A 27,997-nucleotide genomic window follows, 5' to 3' on the forward strand; every position below is an offset into this window, starting at 1 on the left:
CGAAATGGAGGCCCAATGCAACCTTCCATAGGGAGAGTTCTGATTATACGTCCTGCCTCCACACACCACCTCACTAAGGAGCTGCGGCTTTCATTTTAGAGAAAGTTAAAACTGGAAGGGGATACTGAGCATATTTTATTGTTCAGTATTATTGTTTAGCCTTATTATGATTGAATTTTAAATTATATTAAATACCAGCAACAAGCCTTGGAATAAAACTCAGAAGAATTGAGGTCTGCACAAACTTGAATGCTTAGGAATATGTCAAATTGCTCCCTCCCTATGGAAATTTTGTTGTTTGCGGTAATTAGAAGGAGCTTCCCTCCCCACACCCCCGGGCTTAATACATTTTCGCCATGAGTTAAGTCATATGTGCCTTCCATAGAATTGTCGTGAGACTTATGACACGGGGGGGGGGGGGTTTAAAGTGAAAGACTCCTTCAAAATAATCTTTGAACATTAATGCCACTTCCAATTTGTTTGCAATACAAAATACTATTCCAGCCACTGAAAAAATGATTAAACTATACATTGAGGAGTTTAACGTGTACTTCTCAGATGTGCCATCCTCCTTATCAATCATCACTTTTGGGTTGCTAGCTATTATTCAGCTAATCCCAAATAGAGTGAATTATATTTTTACAGTTTCTGTGCATTCTGTTCCTCAGAATGCTTCACACTGTCTCAAGCAGTCATAAATACAGTGGTACCTCAGGTTAAGAACTTAATTTGTTCTGGAGGTCTGTTCTTAACCTGAAACTGTTCTTAACCTGAAGCACCATTTTAGCTAACGGGGCCTCCCGCTGCTGCCGCGCGATTTCTGTTCTCATCCTGAGTCAAAGTTCTTAACCCAAGGTAATATTTCTGGGTTAGCGGAGTCTGTAACCTGAAGTGTATGTAACCAGAAGCGTATATAACCCAAGGTACCACTGCATTAGAAATTAAACATGTCACTGCAACCTCTTTTAGTGAAAATTTGGGCCGTTATTAAAGGAGTTTTAGTAGATTGCATTTCTAACCAGGTTGTGAGGTGGATGAACACCTTCATCCAGAGGGGGCAGTTAACGGGGACCACATGAGATGCCGTGGGGTGAGGAAGAAATGCTGTCTATGCTGAGCACACCCAGATCTATTTTTGTAGTTCAGCTTAACGTGCACAGCAGCCTCCAATATGCACGTGCAGAAGATGTATTTCAGAATGTGCTCTCCGTTGCTCCCTCCCCCCCTTCCTGGCCTATAGCTAATGACAGTTCCACACATGTGCAGCAGTTCTTTGCTTCCAAATCCACTGTTGCGTGGGCAAACTGATAGCTATATCAAGGAGGCTGCAGGTGATTCAAAATGCTCTATCATTCACAGAGAAATGTGCCACATTCATTTCCAATATATACTAAAAACAGTTCCTGGGTTCTGTCACGTTCTGCTGTAACAGCCTATCAAGACACAAGAAATGGAATGTATTGTAGGCTTAGCACATGGAGCCTGACTTTGCTCTCCATAGCACCCATTGAGTTGTAAAGGAGAAATGTTCTTACTGTTCTAGTCATATTAGAACAGGGAGAACACAGAGCCATGAGGTACATAATAGTTCTTGCCCTGATGTCCCCACAAACACACTGCTTTACTTTCTCTCATACTAGGTAGGTGGCTGCTATCCTCTCATACGTGGAAATGAAAAATGCTGTAATTAATGGGAGACAGCATTGGAGTGAGATGAAATTGGCCATTCACATCTGACACTAGATGACTCGGCCTCCTTCAGGCCTTACTTCCCTCTCCCTGAGGGCTTCACATTCCTCCATTTTTATGTCTGCGTCTGAAAAAGGTTATTGCATGCATACATACTTAGCACAATTTTTTCATTTCATAGTATCCAAAAGGCATTGCACCCTATAATTAAAAAGTATCACTTTGTTGGAAAATTCAGTAAGTGTATGGCAAAGCACTCAAAGCCATTGGCCTAGCTTACATGTCATAGTTTCTTATTGCAAGCAAGAAAATGTGTGGGTTTCTGAAGTGAATATTGTGGCTGTTTTGCTTCTCCATCCTGCTTCTGCTGCAAGCTTAGTGTTGCAATTTAAGACAGACTTTTGATTTGGAACCTTCTGCGCGGAAGGCAAATTCTCTTACCACTGAGCTATAGCCTTTCACAAGTCGTGTCACAAAGACTTGTGTTCTTTGCTTCCTGTTTAAATCCTCCTAACCATGAGCCACTAACCCAAAACATGGGAACAGACCTGGGTAATGTGGCCACAAGTAGGACCAGAGGAGGTGCACAGCAGCTATAATATTTCATCTAGGAACTGACATGTTTGCTTGCTCATACTAAGCCATGTTTCATAACGCCATATATTGGTTCAACCATTTTCCATATGCTACAATCCTGACACATTTTCAGTACAGTATCTGGAATACAGTATTCCAGGAAAGTGTGCATAAATGGCAGCTTTAGAGATTGGAGGTTAGATTACACCTGACTGCACTAGTGAACATTGTGCTAGGTTTACAATAATAGCTACTAGGCAGCGGCCTAGTATGTGGGGAGAAACTTGATTCAGTTTGCATTTATAGCCAAATTTATCAAATTCATATTTTCTGAAACAATAACCAAATCATGGTCATCCTTCAAAATTCACACTTATCCAGATGTTATGATGCAGTTCTCCAATCAAACAGTGTCCACAAAAATACATGCATTATAGGCAAGTGTGCATAAAAGTGAAAATATGTGTGAAAATAACATACAAAGGTATCTTGTATTGGGGGAATTGCTTGCATAAATTTGTACATAAATGTACATAAACATAAAAATATGTTTATTAGGAGAAATTCACAAAAAAATGCAAATAATTTTCATGAAGATATATTTTTTTCCATAGCAAACTGCTGCAGAAATGTGGATAAATCAATTTAAGATTGGAAAAACGAGAAACGCAAACAAAATAGGAGTTTTTGGTTTGGGGAGATGGTAGTGAGGCACATACAGTTCTATAAGGTGCTTGCATTTTATAAAGGCATGCTATAACTATTACAGAATTGGTAATGCACAAACAAGTGCTTATCTTTAGCTCATTAGCAGGCTGGGATGATTTTCAGCCCTAGTAAGGAAGAGATAAAGAGGTTTAAAATAAAGCTGCTTTCAATAACCTGCTTGCTAAATCTTCTGTGTGTTGTCTATGTGCATTGTGAAATCGGGAAGCTTGACATTGTAGAATTGAGGTCCCTTAGGTAATGCCCAGCACCGCTGATCTAACCAGTTTCCAATCTGATAATCCAGGTATAACATTCTGGCTCTGGATTCGCTATTGGAAACTTGGCCCCCTAAGCACTAAAATCCCTTTTCCAGATCCGCTACAAATTGCCACCCTGGCCTCTAAAGGGCCTAATGCTTCACCTTCTTAGAGAACAGAAGACCAAGCAAGCTCTTATCAGCCTGGATTATGTTGTTTTGTATATTGGGTTAGATTGGGTCTTCATTTTACTGCTCCTTGAAGTTTCTCTTTCCCTCAACCACTGGGGTATTTGGAATTCCACCAGGTATGATATTTTGTTGTTGTTGCAAATTTGCTACCTAAGGCACCATTCCTAAGAATGCCTCCATTGAATTTAGTGGGCTATTTCTAAGTAAGCAATGTTTACAATTGTCCTGTAAATGTCCTACTCTTGATTTCTTTGGTGTGAGCAATGCTGCTCTCCAGTGAACCCATTGAGACTTGGGCTGTTTCCAGGCTGTTGCCATTTTCCATTTGCATTCAACCACATACCGACAAATTAAGGTTTGTGCTGTTATAGTTGCTTGGAAGGCCTTGTGGAACAATCCTGTTTCCCCAGAAGGTTGGACTTTTTTGCTAAAAGGGAAGTGATGGGAAAAAGCATGGGAAGTGTGGGATAACACTTGCTTTGACACAATGTCTTCTAACCTCCCTGCAAACAAATGTGGATGAATGCTCTAAATAGGTAATCTGGAAGCACCTTTACTTCAGAAGAAGCATGCATGGGATGCTTCTGTAAGAAATCTTGTGATGAAGTTGATTTATAAGATAATGTGAATATAGAATCAGTCAGGGGCAAAGGAGTCCCCACAGAGACACCCCTGTCTGGCTCACCTGGACAGATGGAAAGGAGGTGAGAAGCTCATTTCATTTCTTGAGGATCATGCCCTTGATAACCAACAAGATTGCTTCCATCTTGGGACGGAGAGAGAGGGAAAATGACAACATGTATACAGGTACTAATGGTTCTCCCCGCCCCCTTACTGAATGTACGGCATTGACATAAGGGGTGGGAATTAACGTATTCTATAAATCGTTGTACTTCACTTTTTCAAAAAGAGTACCGGTGTCTTTTATAATATTATCTAAACTGCTTTTAAATCCAATAAAGAATATATACGGGGCAGGTATGAGATAAGCATGTAAATGCATTTTAAAAGCGAACACAATTTCTTATTGCTATGACAGTAACACTGTTTGGTTAACCAGTTGTATGCTAATAAGATTATGTAATCATATCAGAATTGTAATTAATAGAATTGTAACAGAAAGATAATGTGTTCAGAATTGCTTAATGAGTTTTGCTCCATCATAATTGGACCTTAATTGGAGCATAATTGTTGAGCCAGCCTGATGACATCGCTCAAGAAATAGCTCCCATTAAGGAGGAATAGCTGTTAGACAAATCATTGCTAGCCAATAGCGAAAACAGCAGCTCCTGGCTCCAGTATTCCATCCTGACCACTGCAGTTAGCTCCCTTGGTGCCGAGCGGCGGCACAAGGGTCATAGCACTCCTGTTGGATGGTTCCTATGAGATCCCAGCAGGCAGTCACAAATTCCTCAAAAGCTGTTTTGAGTATGTTGTCCTTCCAAAATCTGTGTGTGCTAATTTATATATATACAAACCTTCCGTGTTCAATGGCATTATTCTGACAATAAAATTTCTCACTGTGACAAAGCAAGCTCCAGCCCTTCTGCAAACTGGGCTATCACTGTAGTGTAGACTATAAACAGACAGTGCTCATATGGTATTGGAGCAGAGCATAAGTGCTGCAGGATAACTGAATTTTTAAGGTTGCTTCCACATTACCTGCTTATTGAGCAGTTAATAAGATTTCTTGCCGCAGAAGTTCTACAACTCTCCATTATTCAATTGCCATTCCACACATTCAAGTGCATTTCTACCAGCCCCTCCAGACTTTGGGGTGGGGGGAGCTGTGGGCGTATTCTGCAACATGTCATTCATGCAATAATAGTGCATTAGTAATGGATTTGTACAGGACTGTCCACACATCATTCTCCTTTGAAAGTTGCTTTTCAATGTTTCTCCAGTTTTTCTGCAAAACATTTGCAAGCGCAGCCAGTATTGAAAGTAGGATTGTGTATAACCACCCAAATACCCTCATGAGCACAATTCATCAGGAACACACCACAGAAAGGACATTTGGTTGGCCACCTCTCAGTTGCCTGACTGGAAAAAAATAATTTAAAAAATGAAATGGGTTTAATGGCACAAACCTACATTTGCCGGCTTTATTGAATCCATCCTGCAAAATAGTGATAGTCTGAAAGCAGCCTAGGTTAACATTTCAACAGCACCACTCAAATCTCAAGCTTGAACCTTTAATACAGGGCTGGCTAATCCCAGCGAAGGAGTATGATCCAACTTCCCAAGCAATTTTTTCTGTCTTCCCACTCCAGACTCCACCAATTTTGGTTGTGGCATCAAAAATAAAATTTATATATATGAGCACTGCAACCCCAGAGTCATCCAAAACTGGACCTAATGGTCAGGGGTCCCTTTACACACACACACACACACACACACACACACACACACACACACATATAATAGATAGAAGGTTGAGGTTGGTAGAGCCCAGCATCATGATGGGTTTACAAATTGCCTCCTTCCAATGACCTGCTTGCTCATCCGAGAAGCAAAGAGGGAATTGTGTGCATGCAAGTATGTGTACAAGAATGAGGTGGGGTGGCATGATATGCCACAAGTGAGTGTGACCCTCAGGCCAAGAAAGGTCAGCCACTCCTGCTCTACATGCTATTTTGACTCACGGGCCACCATTGAATGCTTCACAAAAGGTTACTAAGATTTTCTGTATGCCCTCAGTATGCTTTCAAACCACCCTCAGCTTGCCTTGTAGCTGTGTGTCACTGATCTAATGATCCCTTAATGCAAGAAACATTCCTTCTTACCAGGTCACGTAACCGTATTGATGAGCTGCCCCGACACTCCAAAGATGGTCTCTGTTTCTGAAATTTCTTTGAAGAATGTTATGCCTTTTAAGACTCATGTCTACAAGAAGACCTCTCATGACAAAGCTGTGAGTACTTAGCACGACGATTGTTTTGGACTGGAAGCAGTGTGTTGTTTCAGTGGTAAGCTTCTAATACAGAAGTGCTTCTTTCTAAGAGACAAAAGTGCATGTGATGCTGCCTTGTCAAATGCAAGGGCACTTTTGGGATTCAATGACAATAACCAGAGCTGGTTCACCCATTAGGCAGGGTGAAGCAGCCACCTCAGGTGGCAGAAACACAAGACATGGTGCCCCACCAATTTTGTTGCCACCAGAGAAGCAATCCAGGTAAGGGAGGCGTCAGTGGCAGCAGAACATTCTGCTGCACAGCATTGCCATTGGTCTCTCTCCATCGCTAGGGGTGGAGGCAGGCCAGTGGCAAAGCTCTCCACAACACCTCTCTCCCCCCAATACAACAAGATGGAGGTGTTGCAGACACACTTGTAGAGTTTGACATACCCCCCCCCCGGTGGTAAGGCTTTACAGAGCTTCATCACGTCACCCCATTACAGGGTATGTTTTACCTCAGGAGCCAAAGTGACTTTGGCCATCATCATCATCATTTTTTATTTGTATGCCGCCTTTCCACAGTAAAAAAACCAATGCTCAAGGTGGCTTACAGCATAACAAGATTTACATAATTACATAAGTCATAAACAATAAATAAACCACATCAAAAAAAATACACAACCAAATGGGAAACAATTTCCACATAAATCAAAATCTAAAACTAACCCCTGGCAAACAGCAGCACAAATGGAGGGAACCTCGGTGCTCCTATTAAAGAGACAGCACAAACAAAGCAGTCTTTAAGCGAAACAACACAGCAAGAACCAGATGGTATACTTCTGTTATCAGGAGCTCCAGAGTTTGAGAACAGAGAGACGCCAGTTGGCCAGTACACAACACACTCTTGATCAGAGCCTAGATTGAAGCTGAAGGGTCAGACCCATCTGAGAGGTGTATATACTCCAGGCCCTTAGTGGCCTCATGTGGCCTGGGTTAATAGCTCAATTCCTCCCACCTGGTAAGTTAGGCCAATATACCTGGTCAGCATAATCAGCCTTCCAGCGCACTGCTACCTGCAAGCCCTCAGCCAGCAGCTAGACCACAAGAGGCTCTCCCCCATTCTGCTGCTACTTATCTCTGGAGTCCAAACCACAAAGCAAACCAAGCCCCAAGGTACCAATAAGCAGGGAGGAAGAATCATACAAACTGATACCTGTCCTCAAGCTACAAAATGTCTTCCATGTATGTTTCCCCTACAGATGCTAAGCTTGGAAGCACACCAGAGTTGTAAAAAAATTAAATAGTAGGCATGGGGGATTTTCATTCAGATTTCAGTGTGCAGCAAGGGGAGGTTTGGTGGCAGCAGCAGGGAGAGCCCATTGGCACCAATTGAGGCTTCCTCATCCTCCATGTCAGACCAAGACAATCTTTGATACCAAGCCAGTACAGACCAAGCCGTTCTTTAATTTATTCCAAGGAGAACCTACTGGTCATTCCACAACCAGCAGATTGTCACTAGGTGAGAGCATGGAAGTAGGCCTCCTTGGTGGAAGCACCCATCCTCTGAAATGTTCTCCCTCAAGTAATTTGTGGAGATAGTAATGACCATCTTACAAATCTGTATTTTTAACCATGTTTTCCTGGACACTGATTCTTAATTTTAAATACCGTATTTTTCCGTGTATTGGATGAGATTCTTTGACTCAAAAATCACATCAAAAAACTGGGGTCGTCCAATACACAGATAGTGGCATGGGGGGGAGGAGAAGCGCCGCACCGGCAGCCAGCTCGTTGTGGGGAGCATAACTTCCCCAGATGCTGCACGCGGCGGGCTTTCCCTGGGTCATTTCCTGCATGCAGCAGCGGCATTGGGAGAGGTTGCGCTCTCGGGGGAGCACAAATTTCCCTGATGCCACTGCGCGCGATGGGCGTTCCCTGGGTTGCTTCCCACACATGGTGGCATCTGGGGAGGTTGCGCTCCCAGGAGCGCAACTTCCCCCGATGCTGCTGCGCACAGGAAACGATCCAGGGAGTGTTTCCTGTCCGCAGCTGCGTGGGGGGGAGAGGCTCAACAACTTTGGGCCATCTCCCCACATTTTCCTAAAAATGGGTGGGGGTCTTATACATGGGTGCGTCCTATAGACGGAAAAATATGGTATTTTGTTTTGTACAATGCATCCGGACACTCTACTTTTATTACATTTCTGAGTCCTGATGCATCAAGAGGTTTGAGTAGTCTTGTCTGCTCTGAAGGTGCACTTTTTGGTTGGCATTGGTTTACAACTGAATGACATCCTTAAGTTGAGCTATGAAGCGGCCTTGTCCAATCATGAGTTTCCCTGTCTTCCAGGTTACGATCTACATAGGCAAGCGAGATTTCATTGACCATGTAGATGAGGTGGAACCTGTGGGTAAGCCCAGCGTGATTTCAAATTTTTAAAATCTTTTTTACACTTCTTTTTACAAAGCTTGAGTATTCAGTGTCCCAGAACGGCTCCTTTCTGTGTTTTCTCCATACAGATGGTGTGGTGTTGGTTGATCCTGATATTGTAAAGGATAAAAAAGGTCAGATGACTTAATTGGTGTTTTAGAGATTTAAGTATTAATATCCAGCTTTAAAGTTAAAATGTCTTTATATTTACACAAATAAACTCCACTCAGGAAAAAGAAGGCCCCTGTTGGTTACCAAGCATGTTTTCAGAGGTGTTTAAGAGTTATGTCATTGGACCAGATATATACGTAATTCCTCTAGTCCCAAATGTTAGTATAACCACAGTAATTGGTGCCAAATGCATTCACATGTCCATTTTATACAATCTTCTGTTTGCTCCTAGATGCAGGATGACAGAATCTTTATTAAAATCAGGCTTGAAAGAAGCATTGTATTGCAGCCAGTATAACAGATTGCAAATTGTTCCTGGCTGCAGCATGTGTGTGTTGTGCCCACGATACCTTAGCTGGTTTGCAAATGTGCCCACTGGCCTAAAACGCTTACTGAACCCAGCACCTTGCACTCCCCAAGAGAGCAGTGGAAAACCACAGCCACCAAATGAACCCAGCTTCTTCTGACTGTCTTTTGCTAGACAGCAAGCTTGTTTAACCTTGAGCTTTGTCCCAGGCCCTCAGCTTGCAGGTGCCCACTCTCAGACCTTTAAGCACATACTTTCCAGATGATAACCCTAGTTGGTTTAGCACAGTGTTTGTAACATTCGTTGTGTCTTCTTCCTAGTGTATGTGGCACTGACTTGTGCTTTTCGGTATGGGCAAGAAGATATTGATATAATGGGCCTGACTTTCCGGAAGGACCTCTATTTTTGCATGGTACAGGTATACCCATCGCTAGAAAAACAGAGACCACTCTCCAGCTTGCAGGAATGCCTACTGAATAAACTGGGTAAAAACGCACATCCTTTTGTGTTAACAGTAAGTATTCTGCGGGGCTGCTCTCAGTTCTGTGACTTGACAATTTGATAGGAAAGTGGTTAGCAATAATAAATTTTTTGAAATGATTGATTTAGCAAAATTGACAGCAACAATTAGAATGCAATCTAATCAAAATCTCAAACAGGAATGGAAATGTGTAGAAGACATACATGACCAAAAGATGCTCCAACAATAATTTATTGATATGTATAGACTGATTTCACAAAGTTAAGTTAAATTAAGCTAAGCAGATATATAAGATTGAATGTTTAATTATTAAAATACAAAATTACAACCTCAATAATAAAGTTACAAAATAATAACAAGGAAGTCACGTACGGGTGGAGGGAAGAAATAAGAAATGGATAAATGTTGGTACATAATGAAATGTGAAAATATGAATTTACGAATATAATGTATATGTATCAATATGTAAAGATTTCATATATGTATTGCAACATTAATAATAAATAAATTGAGTGGGGGGGAAAGGAAAGTGGTTAGAAAGTGGCTTTACAGCATATTTTCACTTTAAGTGTCTTCTTACATTCATCCCCGCCCGCCCGCCCCCCATATCAACTCTTCACTTCATATCTAGCAGCAGAATACACGAGGTGGGCAGAATACAGGAGGTGGTTTGAGTAAGATTTGACCTTCGGCTGGGTCTTTCGTATTACCTAAGGCAGTGTGCTTTGTAGCACCTTAAGAATGTAAGAAGATCCCTGCAGGATCAGGCCAAAGGCCCATCGAGTCCAGCATCCTGTTCTAGTAATGACCTACTAGGTGCCCACTGGAAGCCTGAAAGCAAGACCTGAGCGCAAAATCACTTTCCCAACTTTTGATTCCCAGCAAATGGCATTCAGAGGCAGACTGCCTGCTGCTTCTGACAGTGGAGAATGTGGCTTTCCCTCAAGAACTAAACTTCTGTAGCAGCTAAACTAACTGTAGCATGCAGTTGAATGACCTGTGTCCAGTGTCTTTTGTCTTCTCACCCTTACAGTTTCCAGACTATCTACCTTGCTCAGTATGCTTGCAGCATCCCAAGGATGTCGAGAAGGTGAGAAATGTGGGAACAGGATTGTATATATTTACTAAGAAAGTAAAATCCAAGAATTAGCATCTGCTCCCATGTTTTCTCACTGCTGATGAGGTGACATGATGCTCCCTAGTGGAAGTTTGTTACAGGGGAACTGTTTTCCAAGTGGATGTTGGACACAGCTGGTCCCACACAATTAGACACAAATAGCAAGGAAGACAATAATGTTTGCAGCACTCTCTTAACAAAAAATATCAGACAATACTGGAAAGGAACATGTAGTGTGAAAGTTCGTGTATGGTAATAGATAATATTGTAGGTCTCCCTAGGAAAGTGTAGCTAAGCAAGGGCCTTTTCCCTGTGTTTGGTCTGCATCTCACCTTCCCAGGCCCAGCAAAACAAGCTCATGTGTAGGTACTCTGTGATGTGCTCAGGTGGAGTACAAGTTTATAAAAACCAAGTGAGCACGCCCATTTTTAAATACATCCTATCTCCTTCCAGTTAAGGCCCAATGGCATGTCTCCTGCTTTAGGCAGAAATGGTGTTGGGATTTCTCAGTGAATGTGCACCTGTATTGAAAAGGTCTGTGCGTATGACCCATGGCAGATGCATAGGAAGCTTTTCTTCCTGTGCAAATCGAAAGTGTGGGGCCCCTGACATGGACTGGGGCCATACTGGGGTGCAGAGAGTTAAAGCACCCTACCCCTACCACCACCACCACTAGGGCTGCCATATGTCCGGACATTACAGGAATTCCCACAATGGCAATTTGGTTGTTTGTTTGTTTAACTGCACTTAAAAGCACAGCTACATAGCTAATGTAACACATAGTTTGACTCTTAAATTGGCTATTGGATGGGTTCTTTTACGTGCTGATGCTTAATATACTCAAGCCCAACAGCCATAACCAGTCACCCCGTCTTTCTTTGCAGTGCTGCGGGGTGGATTTTGAGGTCAAAGCGTTTTCGACAGAAAATGTGGAAGAGAAGGTTCTCAAGAGGTAACATATTGTTGGAAAGATGTTGGATGGAAAATGGGGGAAATGGAGCAGTTGAATAAGGAGCTATATTTAATTAACAGCCTGCTCTGAACCTCTGGGTAGGGGGAGAAGAGGAACTGTTACTTACTTTGTGTACCACCACTGGCGGAGGAAGAGGAGCGCAGGGGGAGTTCACCAACCCCAGCACCGCGATCCCAGTGGGGTGCCAACGTGGCTGCCTCCCCCTGCCAGTGCTGGGTGCCACGCCCCCTCAGATGGCATGCCACGCCCCTGTGGGTGGTGCATCATGCCCCGGGACACGTGCCAGCCCTGCCCCCACCTGCTCTCCGCCCCCTGGTGCCAGAGCATGAAGCTCCGCCACTGTGTACCACTCCCTGCACCCTAATGCTGCTTTACCAAGGATGACTTGTAATGGCAGCAAAGACCTTCTGTCACTGCCCTTGGGGCTACCTCTTTCATCCCTATTTCACAGCTTGGCACTACTGCTCCCACAACTGCTCGCCACCACCAGCAGTTCAGCACAGAAACAAACCTGTTTCCCCCCCTTAGGAACTCCGCACGCCTGCTGATCCGCAAAGTCCAGTATGCTCCAGAAGTGCCAGGACCCCAGCCTCATGCAGAGACCAGCTGGCATTTTTTCCTGTCAAAGAAACCATTGCACCTGAAGGCATGCCTCAGCAAAGAGGTGAGCTGGTTTTGCATTTGGAAATTAATGTTCTGGCTTTTAAAAAGTGTGCATTTTACATCTCTGAGTTATTTGATCTCCTATTTAAGAAACCACCGCTCAAGGGCTTTGAGACTATTTGCAACAACAGTTCTTCTTGGGAGAAACTGGGGACAGATCCACAGCATACATTTAAAGGACATCCAGTGCACATTTAAAGCACATGGCTTCCCCTAAAGACTCCTGGGAACAGCAGTTTAAGGGTGTTGATCATTGTAGTTCTGTGGGGAGAAACTACATTTCCCTGGACTCTTTGAGGGGGGAAACCACGTGCTTTAAACATTCATGGGATATTCTTTAAATGTTTGGTATGGATCAGCCCTTGAATGTCTAGTGTATTAAAGCCTTCTGCTGACTCTCAGGAGATATAAACAAGGCCCAAGGCTTTCCTACAGAGACTGACCATGCAAATGCATCGAAGGTGAAAGATGTCTTATGTAGACCAGATGAACCCACCTGCTAAGTCAGTCCAATTGTTCCAGGTCTTTTACCACGGTGAGGCAATTCCTGTTACGGTGACTGTGATCAACAATTCTGATAAGGTGGTTAAGAAGATCAGTGTGTCAGGTAAAATGCTAATTTTCCCCACAATGCCATGAGATGTTTGCTATCATGTAATAACAGGGTAGAAGGATAGAGCATCCACAATGCCCACGATGCTATTGAGGGAGTCACACATAATTCCACTTTTAATATGGTTTGCACCTGCAACATTTGGGGGTTGTCACACTGCTCCATTTCCAATCAGTGTATATCCCATAACTTCCTCCTGATATCCTGTAACTTTTTATGCCACAAATGTTCTGGTTTATTTTTGTCTTGCTTTTGTTGCACTACAGCCCCACTGGACAGCCCTAGGGAAGCATCAATAAACAAAATAAAGCAGAATCAATCCACCACTAATGTACTATTATGGTATTGTGTCAAGAATATGTGGCAGAATACATCTGCAACAAATCAGCGGTCTAGAGGGGTCCATAATATAATAATGGGCAGTGATGGTGGGGTTGGGATAACCCAACACTTTCAGTCTGAAAGGATCTCCACTTAGTTTTGCAAGAACTGCTATTGTTATTGCCTTGGAAGCATGTTTCCCTGCACTCTGCCAAAGCAAAATTACTACCAGTCCATAATTTTGTAAAAGATGCCACAAACAAGTGAGTTGAGGGGAAACAGAGGCATAAAGAGAAGTGACAACTTCCTTCAGAATGCCCAGAAGAATTATGGGAAATAGGCTAGACCCTCTTGGTTTTCCGGTTGTTAATTTCCCATCTCGTTCCCTCCTCAGTGGAACAAGTTGCCAATGTGGTCCTGTACTCCAGTGATTTCTACACCAAGACAGTAGCTCTGGAAGAGGCAGAGTGAGTACATCCTAAGCTGCTCTGCCAGTTTCCCCCTCTGTTACATTCCCTTTAGCTGCCTACCTCACTAGAACATAGAAATTCACTCCTATACATTGTGTTGCTTCCTGATTTCTCTCTGGCAGAGGTCTAACTTTGCATCTTTCTGCTAAGAGGTATATCCCCCTCCCTCCCTTCTTCATCTGTGGTCTCATGTTTTGTGCCCACTCATCTGGATCCTACTGAAGTTGGAAGGCTGAATTTTGGCCAGCTATTTTTCTGTTCCAGAATTAAACTTGTATTCTATTTAATCCCCTGCAATGTGTATTCCAGGGAAAAGATACAGCCCAACTGCATCATCTCAAAGACTATAACAGTTCTGCCTTTGCTGTCAAACAATCGAGTAAAACTAGGCCTAGCCCTGGATGGGAAGCTAAAAGATGAAGACACCAACTTGGCTTCTAGTACAATGTGAGTTGAATATGTATAGACATATAACCCATTTGCAGCAGAAAACTGTAGGTTTCCCCCCTCAGTCTGGATTCATTCATGCTCATCCTCAAGATGCTGCTTTCCATCTAGATTAAATCTAGATCCTGAGTATGCTACCTTGATATGCATTTGAAAATCTTCCCCTTCCTTAAGTTACCCACACCTTTTTCTCCCTGCACGTGCCACAAATGGAGGAAGAAGGACTTGATGATTATGATCTTGGCATATCACTTGGAGAGCCAGTGTGGTGTAGTGGTTAAGAGCGGTAGACTCGTAATCTGGGGAACCGGGTTTGCGTCTCCGCTCCTCCACATGCAGCTGCTGGGTGACCTTGGGCCAGTCACACTTCTTTGAAGTCTCTCAGCCCCATTCACCTCACAGAGTGTTTGTTGTGGGGGAGGAAGGGAAAGGAGAATGTTAGCCGCTTTGAGACTCCTTCGGGTAGTGATAAAGCAGGATATCAAATCCAACCTCTTCTTCATATGACCACAACATCATTGGGTACCGTCATTGGTACCGACTACATCCATTTTCAAATGGACACACAGCAGGGTAATGCAAAATAAATGTTTATTTTCAAAATGAAGCCAGTTTCCTCAGAAGTACTTTTCATGGTCAAAAAATTAGATCTAAATTGTTTGTGGACTACATACAAAAAAAAATTACTCAATCCCCACTGATTCTGGAATAAAATGTTGCATATATACAACCTGTGGAATATGGAAATAGGATATCTTCTATTGTTGTGTTAAGCAAGAAATGTAAGTGCAGAAGCTTCCTGTATGCTTAGTTGAATTCACCCTAGGATTCCTCTTGCCTTGGAACCTTCTCAATTAGTGTAACAGCCCTGGGAGGATCCTCCTTCCTGTTGGACAGTAAGTTGCTTCAATTGCATGTCATAATCCTACTCTTTTTATCCCCAATAGTATTAAAGATGGGCTAGACAAGACAGTTCTGGGGATCCTGGTTGCTTACAAGATAAAGGTGAAGCTCACTGTCTCAGGGTAAGAGAGGTTTTCAGTATCCTGTAGTTAAAAGTTTTTAGATTCAGGTAGGTCTGACGCAGTCGAAATATATATATATATAAAATAAATTGTCCAGTAGCACCTTAGAAACCACCTAAGTTTGTTCTTGGTATAAGTTTTCGTGTGCAGGTATCTGAAGAAGTGTGCATGCACACGAAAGCTTATACCAAGAACAAACTTAGTTGGTCTCTAAGGTGCTACTAAGGGACGCGGGTGGTGCTGTGGGTTAAACCACAGAGCCTAGGGCTTGCCGATCAGAAGATCAGCGGTTTGAATCCCTGCAACGGGGTGAGCTCCCGTTGCTCAGTCCCTGCTCCTCCCAACCTAGCAGTTTGAAAGCACATCAAAGTGCAAGTAGATAAATAGGTACTGCTCCAGCGGGAAGGTAAACGGCGTTTCCGTGCGCTGCTCTGGTTCGCCAGAAGTGGCTTAGTCATGCTGGCCTCATGACCCGGAAGCTGTACGCCTGCTCCCTCGGCCAATAAAGCGAGATGAGCGCCGCAACCCCAGAGTCGGTCACGACTGGACCTAATGGTCAGGGGTCCCTTTACATTTACCTTTAAGGTGCTACTGGACATTTTTTTATTTTTTTATATATTAAAAGTTTTTGTAATAGGTGCTTTTGTTTTGTTAGAGTAAGATGAGTCATGGCAACAAAATGAGGATGCGGCATCCTCATTACTTTAGATTATACAGTGGTACCTTCGTTTACAACCATAATTCGTTCCAGAGGTCTGGTTGTAAACCAAAACAGGTTGTAACCTAAGGAGCTCTTTCGCCAATGGGGCCTCCCCCCAAAATTGGTTGTAATCCAAAAAAATGGGCACACACTTTGACGTAGTTGTAATCCAAAACGGTTGTAATCCAAAGCGGCTGCAAACCAAGGTACCGCTGTATAGCCAATTCTAACACATTGGTTCCATGCTTAATAAATTAGCTATCTTGTAAAATGGTGAATATTTGTATGAATGTTCTTCATTAAAAGTAAGTAGATGCTGCTAAGCCAAATGAAGAAGGAATACTTGAATGATGTGGAATGGGATAATGCATTGCAAGCATGGATAATTCTGAGCTACATTCTGTATGAAGAGGATATGAAATATGTCTGACTTTGCTGTGGAATTTTGTAAGCTTTGATTGTTTTTATTTTATTTGATTATATCTTAGCCTGCTGGGAGATTTCATTTCCAGGTAAATCTGTAAGATTTTCTCTGTCCCCCCCCCCCATTGCTCTTGCAACATTTGATTATATTGCTAGGCTTATCTGAAAATGGATCTTCTCTTTTTACTCTTATTATACATTATACCTTTTAAAGCACATTCTTAGCTGCCGCCACCTCCGAGAATTCTGGGCACTATAGTTTGTTTAAGGGTTGCTAGGAATTGTAACTCTGTGAGAGTTAGACAACAGTGCCCAGAATTCTTTGAGGGAAAGAATGCACTTCGAATGTGCTTTAAAGGTACAGTGTGTTCACAGTCTTAGCTTAATAACTATGAGCTTCCACCACGGACTAGCCCCAATATTCTGTGTATGAGGTATGTTTACTCACATAGGAGTGAACACTAATACTTCTACAATATACCTTTTCTCTGAATTCCCATCCTTTGTTCACTTCCTTTTATTGAGCATCCAGATCATTGACTTCCATTGTTGTTAGGCGAGTTTCTTTAGTGTGTTCGCCTTTCATGCCCTCCCCAACAGGACACGATTTTCTGGTGGGAGTTTCTTGGGTAATAAACGAAAACTGCAGTGCCAGCCCCTTCAGTGGTTACAGACAGTGTGGAAAAGTGAAAGTGACAGTCAAGGTGGAACATTTCAAATTGCCTACTGTATAAGAAATTGCCAATAAACCAGCAAGAGCAGAGTTATTTTCAGTCCTTCATGCTAGTAGTGGTTTTCGTCAAATTTAGCTGGATAACAAGTATTCTCGTTTGTTAACCCATTGTCAGCACTTGTGTAGTAACAGAAACCAGGCACTGGTCATTAATTATTGTACTACAGTATCATTATTTACTCACTTAATGCATTTATATCTTACCTTTCTATAGTAAAATTCACACTGCTTTCAAATAAAAATATAAACAACATCAACAATTAATAGCAAAAGAATGCAGCAGGAGGAAAGCAATCATAATAAAAAAGTGTTAGCAACAATCACCTTGGGAACAATTTGATTGAAAGGTGGGGTAGAAATAGACCCAGGGCCTTTCCCATCTGCACCCTGGACTCTTATGCCTTTACAAGAAACACTTTGCTGATTTTCCAAATACTTGTGGAGGATTATAGGTATAGGGTAGCATTCAACAAAGCCAGGCATAGGCAAACTTGGCCCTCCATATGTTTTGGGACTACAACTCCCATCATCCCTGACCACTGGTCCTGTTAGCTAGGGATGATGGGAGTTGTAGTTCCAAAATCTGCATCTGGCGTGCCGAGTTTGCCTATGCCTGAACTAAGCTTTATTCAGAGCAGGCCCACTGGAATTAATGGACCTAACTTAGTCATGTTCATTAATTTCAGCAGGACTACTCTGAGTTAAATGGCCCCCATAGATTTAGATCTGGGTAATCCCTGGATAAAGGGGCGCGGGTGGCGCTGTGGTCTAAACCACAGAACCTAGGGCTTGCTGATCAGAAAGTGAGCGGTTTGAATCCCTGTCATGGGGTGAGCTCCCATTGCTCGGTCCCTGCTCCTGCCAACCTAGCAGTTCGAAAGCACGTCAAAGTGCAAGTAGATAAATAGGTACCACTCTGACAGGAAGGTAAATGGTGTTTCCGTGCACTGCTCTGGTTCGCCAGAAGCGGCTTAGTCATGCTGGCCACATTACCCAGAAGCTGTATGCTGGCTCCCTCGGCCAATAAAGTGAGATGAGCGCCGCAACCCCAGAGTCGTCCGTGACTGTACCTAATGGTCAGGGTCTCTTTACTTTTACCTTTAATGACTGGATAAACCAAATAGTGTGGGGAACTGCTAAGGTTGTTTGGTGCTATGTAGGTATCATCCTACTTTCTTTCCTCTCTCCACAAAGTGAGGTGGCCATGGAACTGCCCTTCCGTCTCATGCACCCCAAGCGAGAGGAGGAAAACACAACAGGTCAGTAGGATATCATTGCCCTTGCTTGGGGCATTGTTTATAATATTCTGATGATACCCTTAAGTCTTTTTGAAAAGCTAGAAGATTATTCTTCCATTGAAATGGTAATCAGCTCTAAGGGAGATTTTAATCACAGGGAGGGGTGTTTTCAGATGGAGTAGAAGGAGGGATGCTGTTAGGTGGTTCTCCTTTCATATTTCCCAGCAGAAGTTCTTGTGCTCTTGAAGCACAATCCTATGCATGTCTCTGCAAAAGTCCCATTGAGTTCAGTGGGGTTAGCTCTACCCTGAAATCTTTTGTGTATGTGTGCTCTCACATTTATGCTTGCAATAACTTTCTTATTAAGAAAAAATCAGGTGCAGGGAACCTTTGACGCTCCAGATGTTGTTGGACTCCAACTCCCATCAGCCACAGCTAATGATCAAATATATGAGAGGCATAGTTCAGCAGCACTTGGAGAACCAACAATTGTCTAGCTCTGCTCTAATTGCATCGCAGAGCTGGTGGAATTCAAACTTCAATCGATCAATTCGGAATCCAGTCATATGAGCAATCCCAGCTTGTTTCATGTTTCCTCTAGAATTACTTTCCACAGTTAGTACCAAAACTTAGTATGACGTTGGACAAGTCAGTTAGGTTTCAGTTTGCATCTGTACAATGCACACAATAACACCTCCTGCTTCAAAAAAACAGAATGGAATGTTCAAAGTTTAATAAAGCAATAATTTTGAGGTCTACTACAAATCAACTAGCACAAGGATTAAACTGAACCTTTGTTTTGTAATATTTTGGCTGGCATGATTAAGGTATTGCCCAAATATGGTTTTTGAATTTTTGTTGATGGTAAGGAATATTTTGGTGCAGTGAATGCAGCTGGACAAGCTTTGAGACCACTACACACTGCACCAGTGTGGTGTAGTGGTTAAGAGCGATAGACTCGTAATCTGGGGAACCGGGTTCGCGTCTCTGCTCATCCACATGCAGCTGCTGGGTGACCTTGGGCTAGTCACACTTCTCTGAAGTCTCTCAGCCCCACTCACCTCACAGAGTGTTTGTTGTGGGGGAGGAAGGGAAAGGAGAATGTTAGCCGCTTTGAAACTCCTTCGAGTAGTGATAAAGCGGGATATCAAATCCAAACTCTTCTTCTTCTTCTACATGATTGCCATAAATTTGTGGTTCAATGAAAATCCATTGAAGAGAATGAAACTTCCTCCGGCTAAAAATTTGCTTATTCTTAGGACTTTCTTTCTTTCTCTCTTCTCCTTTCACCTCAGTGCACATAGAGGGACAGATTGTTATCTCTCCTTTCCAAGCTTTATGCATGGCCCGAGGAGCCTGGGTCACTGACTTATTGTCAGGTCACACACCTGTTGCATAGTTGTACCTGCAGGGCACTGTAACTTATATTTTCCCCTTCAAATGGACTTTACAATATTTGCCAACTACTTTAAGGAATCAAAATCAAGACAACGTATTTAGTTAAGCCTTTCTCCCGCTTTTCTTTTCAATGCGCACCAATGACTACAGGAAAAGAAAAGTAAGTATTGTTTCATTATATTTCTAGCCAACTCTGCCCTGAAATCCTTATTCCTTCATGAGCAATGACTTTGTTCATAAACAAACTTTATTAAAGTTGCAGCATGAGGACAGTGGAAACTGATTCTGTTTCTCAGCTGGATTCAGCTCAGAGCTTTGTGCATTTTAAGGCATACAAACACTGAGAAGCTACAGCTGTGTGATATAGCAGAGTGAAGTATTTGCAGCTATTTTCTCACAAGATGTTGATAGATATTATATAGCTGGAATCCTACATATGTGTACCTGTAAATAGGACCTATTTACATGAATACTGCAAGAGATGCTAAAATGCATTTTTGTGTTGTGTGAAAATGATGTAAAGTGTAAACTGACTGTGTGCTGGTCTAAAAGTTCCAAAGAAAAACAGAGCTTCACAATGCAGAGGTATCCAAATACTAAGAAGAATGCAATTTTGAAAGCAGACTTTATCTTTTCTTAGTGACCTCATGTTTGAAGAGTTCTCTCGCCAGCAGCTGAAAGATGAGGATGAGAAGGCGGAATCACTAAATGATGAATGACAGAAAAAGGAGGCTGAGCCAGCTATGGAAGCCACACAATTTGTGTCTAATGGCAAACACAGAGGGAAGTAATTCTATTAAACAGCAGGAGAGTTTTCTTTTTTTATGTCACTGGTCTTCCCTCCCTTTTTTAGAATAAAGAAACGGAATACTTGAGATGATTGTGGTGGTGGTTTTTATTTAAATCAGTTGCCTCACTATAAACATCTAGTTGCAGCATTAAGAGTGAATCCAGTATTATTTGTTTAGAAAATAAAAAACTGCTTAGCATAACAAACCCATGTCCCTGAATTAAATGGAAGGCTGGGGGGGGGGTGCTACTTTGTTTGCTTGAACTTTAAAAAAGAAACGAACTGAAACCATTCACCCTTCAAGAAAGAACTTGAAAGTGCTTCATCTATTACATTTTGTATGTGTTCATATAAAAATATTAAATATGTGGAGGCAATAAGCATGTGTTTGTATTGATCATCGGCATTACATCTGTCGGTGTGTGTGAGGGAGCAACAATTGACCACAGCACCTTGCTTTATGTACATATAGTGGCAAATATAGGTTTGCTGCTATTTAACTTGTAATGCAACCATTCTGGGCCTAGTTCCCAGCCATCTCTTATGAGGTAGAGGTATGGAGTATTTTACTGTGCGTAAAATGCAAGATCTGGAAGAATCTATGTGCTGGTGAATGAGGGCAAGACTGTATTCAGTGCCTTACAAGCCCGATCTATAAAATCCAGTAAAACAGATTATATGTTTGCATGCACTGTTTTTTTAATAGCACATAAATGGAGTGAAAATAATCTTTGTAAAAACAACAACACAGCATGTCAGTTTTTGTATCTGTTTGTACTATAAACAGGCTGGTCTCCCTAGCTGAGAACCTCCATTTTAGCAGTGGTTTCAAGGGAAACGCTGTGGTTTCAACATATGATGTCAGGTGTGGAGTGGATGTGCACGGTTTGGGGAAAGTGGCAGTGCAAGCCAAACTGGGACAACTGATAAGCCCTAGCTGATGCCACCATTTCCCCTTTTTATGTTTGGAGGGAAGGTGAGCAGGTTAATGTACACTAGGAAGCTGCTATAGTTTACACTATAAACATCTGTCATGGATGCTTTAGTTGAGATTCCTGCATTGTGGGGGGTTGGACTAGATTACCCTTGGGACCCTTCCAAGCCCTGGTTCCCAACATGGGGCACACACCTCACAGGGGGGCAATTAGATTTTTAAGGGGGGCAATTTAAGAATTAGTTATTAACAGTTAATGGCCTTTTAGGCTTCCTCCATGTGAATAGGAGTTCTCTTTTTGAATAATAAGGATTATATGTCACGGGGTGGGGGTTTGGAATCAGGATTTTAGAGATGCTTAGGTGGGGCATGGGCAAAAAAAGGTTGGGAACCACTGCTTCTAACTCTTCAATTCTGATTCAGGTTTAAGTCTCCGATTCAGAAGTTGTGGTATTCATGGTGTGAACCATACAATGCCTGTTGTGTCAAGTGCCCTTTCATGCTGTTTGATGAATGCCATGTACTTTGTGAAATTCCTACACAGAAGACACTTCTAACATGCAGCATATGTAATAGCTGCATACACTGCAAAATAAACATGTATTGGTTGTTGGATGTAATAATCTACAAGCAGGTTTTTTGCCTGCTTTTTCGGTTTTATGTGCTAAAAGATAATGACTTGCAAGTTCTGAAATGAGCATATGAACACAGGGTACAGTGCCATGCCTTCATATATCTATTTTACAGAGGAGCTATTGTAACTATGTGTGTACAAGGCAGTGGGACAATGGAGGTGGCCGTGACATGCTCTGTACCTGAAACCAGAATGATATGGCATGTTTCTGAGGTGGCAGATTACAGGTACAATAACTTCATTTTTAATGCTCCCTTCTGTTCGAAACAAAATGCTGCTGTTAGCAAAAGAAAAGAAAACCCAGAACAAATTCGAGTCCGTTTTATCCACTTTCCCCTCATGCGCTAGGTCTTCTTTAATGTATATTTATTTTTAATATGAACTGAGTTGTAAAGGCGAGCATGGTTTATCACAGGGGGAGATTTTAAGCCAGGGTGAAGTAAATAAATGGGGCGAGGCTTTATCCCCTGAGTCCTCCTACGCCAGATTCAGATCGATGTGCTGCGACGTTCACTGATGACACGACAATATTTTAACATGGTCAGCAACCCCTCAATACACCCGCCCTGCAAAAGATGGGCGAGTAAGACGGCTGTTTGCGCGCGCGCGGGGGGGGGGCGCATTCTTAATTCCCCGCGTGCGAACTAACAGCCTTCCCGAGAGGCTGCCGCCGTCGCATCTCTTTTCGTCGCCCCTATTCGCTTCAAGCCACTTTAGGGGCCTGAGGAGGTCGCCTCAGGACCAGTGCAGAACCGACCCGCCAGAGGGCGGCCACGTCCGCTGCGGACGCCTCTCCGCTCCCCACAGCAAGCTCCCCGCCCGCCCGCGCTCCCTCCTCCCCGGCTGCCGGCTTGCACCGCGGCGCTTGCGGCGCTAGGTGGTGCTGCCCGCCCTGCTCCTCACGGTGCAGCATGGCGGCGGCGGGCGCCTCGCAGCCCCAGGCCGGGGCCACCGCCGCTGCCCCTCCGGTGGCGACTGAGGAGTCGTCGGACAGCGAGCCGGAGCAAGAGCCCGGCTCCCCGCAAAAACTCATCCGCAAGGTCTCCACGTCCGGGCAGATCCGCCAGAAGGTGAGCGCTGTAAGGGTCGGGCCTTCAGGGGAGAGGAGGAGGAGGAGGTGGTGGTTATGCGCTTCCCCCTCCCCTCAGCCTTCTTCCCATCCTCCATTTCATTCCCACTCTCTCCTCCCCAGACCAGCCCCGGGTAAACGGCGCTGCCGTGCAGGGCCTGGGTTCTTCAGCAGCCCTTCAGCGCGTTCCCCTAACCCGGCCCTCTCGTCAGCAGCAGGGGTGGCACTTCCATCGCCCTTTGCCCTTCCCCTCATGGTCTATGCCAAACCCCCCCCCCCCATGGCTACTGCGCTTTGCAGGTTTTATTAGGGCCTTCGGCAAAAAAATATATGCCCGTGGTGGTTGTGGTGGGGAACCCCTCATCCACCTCTTGCATCCTCCCATCTATCCCAGTTGCTAGGTCTCCCAATGAGGGAGGGCGAGAGGGCACACAGGTGAGCAAGGGCCAAGGCAGCAGCTGGTCCTTGCGCTCCCCTGGCATTTCGTCCACCTGAGTGAGCAAGGTGCGGAGGTGGGGCTGGGGGAGAAGATGCTTCTGCTCCTTCTCCCGAGCGAGCGCACCCTTCTTGAGTGGCGCAGGGGTTGGCAGCGTGCTTTGCGACACCCAGAAGGAGGGAGTCAATAGGGGTGGGTGGCTCCGTGCCACCACCCCAACCTTCGCTCTCTGGGTAATGCAGTGGTTGGGATTGGGGCCCAGGGTACTTGTGTATCTATGTATTTCGTTTACGAACGGCTTCCCGTGGAGGCGGTTTCACCACACAATAAAAAACCATATACAAAACAGCTGCATATATAAAATATAGTATAGGCCCAGCCCTTGCTGTCACACTGAATTGAGGGAGAAGGCAGAAGAGTGAGTGAAGGCAACTATCCCTGCAAGGAGTCATCATTTCAGCTTTCTTACCCGAACATGCTCTCTCACTCGTATTTCTCAGTGGGTTGTGTGGTGGGTTCAGCTCTAGCCATCCAGAGAGAGAATGTAAGTAAACCATTTACCTGCACGCTATCTCTCTCTCTCTGATGTGGCAGTAATACCCCAAATATATTGCCCAGAAGGGCTACTAAGTAAGCAGGTGAGAGGTGACAAGGCACTGTCTCTTTCTCCTTCACTCTCCTTATCTAGGTAGTAAGTTAAGAAGCTTCCATGTCACCCAAAGTTCGTGCATCCAACTTTGGTGCAGCCCATATGCAAAGTGTAAGCAACTAAGTGGAGTTGGTGGCCGTCTCTGCTTTCTTGCCCTCCACTGGGCAGAGGAGGACTTTAAGAAAGAGTAGAAACAGTGATCAAGGGGAGGCACAATCTTTCTCTGGGCAACATGGTGGTTGTGATTAGGCCTAACAGAGGTATCACTTGGATAGGTGAGCAACTACTGACATTGGTAAGGAGCAATGGTCTCATCTCACCTGGCTGTAAAAGGGCAGGTAACTTGAGTTATGTGAAGGTGAGAAGTTATGGTAAGCAGTCATTCCAGAGAGAGAGGGTGGGGGTCTTTGCTGGCAGATAATGAGAAGTGAGTGCTCCTTTCAGGTGGCAGCAACTAATGCGACCTCCATTGTATGCTCACCTAGCATACAATGGATACCTAACATTCATCCAGCCTAGCAAACAAGCAAGCTTTGTTCCTTGGTAACTTGAGAAGGAAGGAAAATGGCAGGGGCTCAGGAGGAATGAAGGAGGGGTGTCACCTCACTCTGCCTTGATGGTAGGTCTAGTCCAGCTCCATTCTATTCTCTCTCTCCCTCTTCTGGGTGGTGAAGTGGAAAGGAACAGCTACTTCAGCTCTGTACCCTCTAGTTGTCTTAGGGGTCCAATCTCTACTGCAGCCTAGAAAAAGAGCAGGTGAGTGAGCAGAGGTGGCTCCTTCTTGCAACTGTCACATTTTTGCTTTAAGTCATGAGTGACTCTGGGCAGAAGGGTCTGTGTGGAGGTGGAGAAGAGGTGTTTCTGCAAAGAGACAAGGAGGAGGGACTCTACCTATCCAAAGGTGATCCAAACCTCCCAAGGGGGTTTCCTTCTGTCAGAGGTGGCAGTTCTTCCTCCGTGAGAGTTGGTCAGTTCTCATGTTCTCTCCCAAAGTACGGTATCTTGGGGCTTTGGCATCTTCCCGACAGTGCTGAGACCTGATGCTAGCCCTATGTCTTTGTCATACTTTGTATGTGCGCACACACACAAATTCCTCTGCTTCATCAGGATGCTTAGAGCTGCTTAAATGCCCCCACTTAACCCTCCCTAGGCCTTCCTGCAGTGTCCCATACCCATTTTAATTTTACTACCACAAAAACTATTGTTCCTTAATGAATTTGGAAATTTAGAAGAGTGTTGCATCTTGTGCTTTGAACTGTGCATCTGCAGTCCTTGCTGTGTATCTCATGAACATTTCCATTATTCTGGCATGGGTTTGATTATTTTGAATGACCAGCAGCAATTCAGCCAGGGAAGCTTTTCCTATTGCTGCATCTGGTTGCCAGGAAAACCTGCAACCACTGAATTTCTACATGTTGCAACATGGTTATGAAGCCATACTAGAAAAAAAATAGAATCTTATTGGAGTTTCCCCTGGTATCTCTCAGAAGTCTGTAAATAACGGGTTATGTTTCACGTTGTGAACCCAGCATTCGAAATCCCTATTGTGCATCCTGGGAGCATTTGCTGCCTGCAAAGCTTCTGGGATGCTACTTGTATCTTTGACGCAGTGTTATATGTACTTCAACTGGAAGTCTTCATACCGTATGGTTGCATAGCAATAAGAGCAAAAATGAAGGATGAAAAAATCATTGCCTTAAAGGTTCATCATACAATGTCGTGTGACACTGAAATGGCTCAGCAATGTGTTTCATATTCAGGAGGAGAAAAACTCGGCTGGTTCACACATAATGCTAAACCAGGAATGGGGAACCTATTTCCCTCCAGATGTCGTTGGACTGCAACTCCCATCAGTCCCAACTAGCATGGCCTTTGGTCAGAGGTAATGGAAACTGCAACAATCCAACAGCATGGTTTAGTGCTGTGTGCATGATTTGGAATTGGCTGGAGTGAAGTCTTGGGCTCGCTCACCCCTCTCCCTCTGCTACATGGATGAACTAAGGACTTGCACAGTGTTCACGTTTCACTTTCCACTAGTATTTCCTTGTTACGTACAAACCATTGATCTTGGTTTCAAACGTTGATTTTGGTTTCTGCAGAAACTGATGGGCTGCAGAATAGGAGGAAAGAAGAGGCATGGAAATGGGGGTAGTGCCTACTGTAAGAAATGACAGTAGAGGAGGGATGAAAAAGGGTGTGTGCAAAGGGGGAGTTGTAGAAAAAGGAAGGAGGAGTTGGCATAGGTATGGGAGTGAAGATGAAAGCAGGGATACAAAAGGGGCTGCAGAAAAGGAGGGGACGGTGGCTTCATTACTGGGTGAAGGTAAAAAGGGTGCTTGGTAGTTAGAATGTATGGAGGAGGAAGACTCTGGGGTGGACTCTGGGATAGGGGTTGCAGAAAAGGGTGGGGAGAAGGCATGGCTATGAGAGGAAAGGTGAAATTTGGTACAAAATGGGGCTGCAGATTAGAAGTGGAAGGCTGGGATGATTGCTTGATTAGGCACAATATTCAGCAAATGGAAGTGCATTAGTGAGGGAATGGTGAGCAGAGCCCCATAGTTAACATATATTTGGAGAGAACTCTGTGGGAAAACTGTGGGTTTCAACCAATATTAAGTTTCTGAATGACACATTTTTTTCTTTATTAAGTCTGGAAACAGCCTTAAGTTTAAGATAGAAAAATCACTTCTAATTTCTGCTGCATTGGTCAAACTTATGAATACATAGTATATATAGATTGATTGATTGATTGATTGATTGGTTGATTAATCAAACAAAGAAACAAACAAACAGGAGGAAACCTCATAAAACATGTAGTTAAGCCTACTATTGACATTGTAGTATTAATGCTGAAGTATTTTCTTCCGGGGTACTGATTTAAAGTTACTGGCAGTGACATCATAAACTGTTAATTGATTACTTGCTTTTTACCTCAGGTAGCCAGATTCTTTGTATATGGAGAGCTGCTATCTATACTTTGGTGATTATGACATTTACATTTGGAGAAAATTCCTGAACTTCATCTTGTTTGAAGATAGACATTTGAAATTCTGCTTCCTTAAATGCTTTTATCATATTTAAATAGTACACTTGAAGTGACTCCCTTAGGAATAGGGAAGGATCCAGCAGCCTCAGATTTGGACTCATATTGGTGTGAGTGAGAAAAACAAAGAATGAGCCTTTCCCAATTTAGAATGTTTTAATTGCAGTAATTAGAGATATGACATGGATGGATACGTTTTATATTTTGCCATAGTTCATATAAGGCCAAACTCCGCTCTGAATTCCCACTTAATCACTTGCCATGCTTTGCATCATTTCCTACGTCAATGTGGTTGTAAAAAGCCTAAACACTCTGCTTGTGCTATGTGAATATAAACATTTTAAGTACAAGGATTATAAACAGAAATTGTGTATAGCCATTAAGCTTCCATTGCTTTAATCTAACAAAAACCTCTAGCTAAGCAGTACTGGATTCTCAAGATAACAATTTTAGAATTACCAATTGCTCTGTTTTGTGACTTGCTATCTTAATTATGTATACATTTCTTCATTTACTTCCGCTCTAGCTTTTGATCACCTTTTCTTTTCCAATGAGAGATGGAAGACAAATGCATGATTAATGTGTATACTGTGCATGTCATTTTGAGGGTTTTC

At 43.4% G+C, this 27,997-nt stretch overlaps 2 protein-coding genes across 2 annotated transcripts in view; both read left to right on the forward strand.

Moving 5' to 3' along the window:
* Window positions 1–1,004: 1,004 nt before the first annotated feature.
* On the forward strand, window positions 1,005–20,981 carry SAG (S-antigen visual arrestin). Its single transcript, XM_081191418.1, has 15 exons — window positions 1,005–3,537; window positions 6,211–6,335; window positions 8,668–8,728; window positions 8,838–8,882; window positions 9,547–9,740; window positions 10,741–10,797; window positions 11,709–11,776; window positions 12,326–12,461; window positions 12,983–13,067; window positions 13,789–13,861; window positions 14,174–14,311; window positions 15,259–15,336; window positions 16,525–16,548; window positions 18,387–18,451; window positions 20,469–20,981. Exons 2-15 carry the CDS (start codon window positions 6,228–6,230, stop codon window positions 20,504–20,506), a joined length of 1,170 nt encoding a protein of 389 aa, XP_081047544.1. The 5' UTR covers window positions 1,005–3,537; window positions 6,211–6,227; the 3' UTR covers window positions 20,507–20,981.
* A 2,109-nt stretch (window positions 20,982–23,090) lies between these two features.
* Window positions 23,091–27,997, forward strand: part of DGKD (diacylglycerol kinase delta) — a 79,757-nt gene continuing 74,850 nt past the window's right edge. Inside the window, exon 1 of the mRNA XM_081192078.1 lies at window positions 23,091–23,256. Coding sequence (XP_081048204.1) covers window positions 23,098–23,256 — 159 coding nt within the window. The 5' untranslated portion in view covers window positions 23,091–23,097. The remainder of the gene's footprint in view (window positions 23,257–27,997) is intronic.

This window comes from Podarcis bocagei (assembly GCF_964188305.1).
Source record: "Podarcis bocagei genome assembly, chromosome: 4".
Taxonomy (NCBI): Eukaryota; Metazoa; Chordata; class Lepidosauria; order Squamata; family Lacertidae; genus Podarcis; species Podarcis bocagei.

Coding starts and splice junctions, on each gene's coding strand:
- SAG (XM_081191418.1), top strand. CDS start 6,228: ATGAGCTGCCCCGACACTCCAAAGATGGTCTCTGTTTCTGAAATTTCT. Junction 12,462..12,982: donor AGGCATGCCTCAGCAAAGAG/GTGAGCTGGTTT, acceptor CAATTGTTCCAG/GTCTTTTACCACGGTGAGGC. Junction 16,549..18,386: donor CTGGGAGATTTCATTTCCAG/GTAAATCTGTAA, acceptor CTCTCCACAAAG/TGAGGTGGCCATGGAACTGC.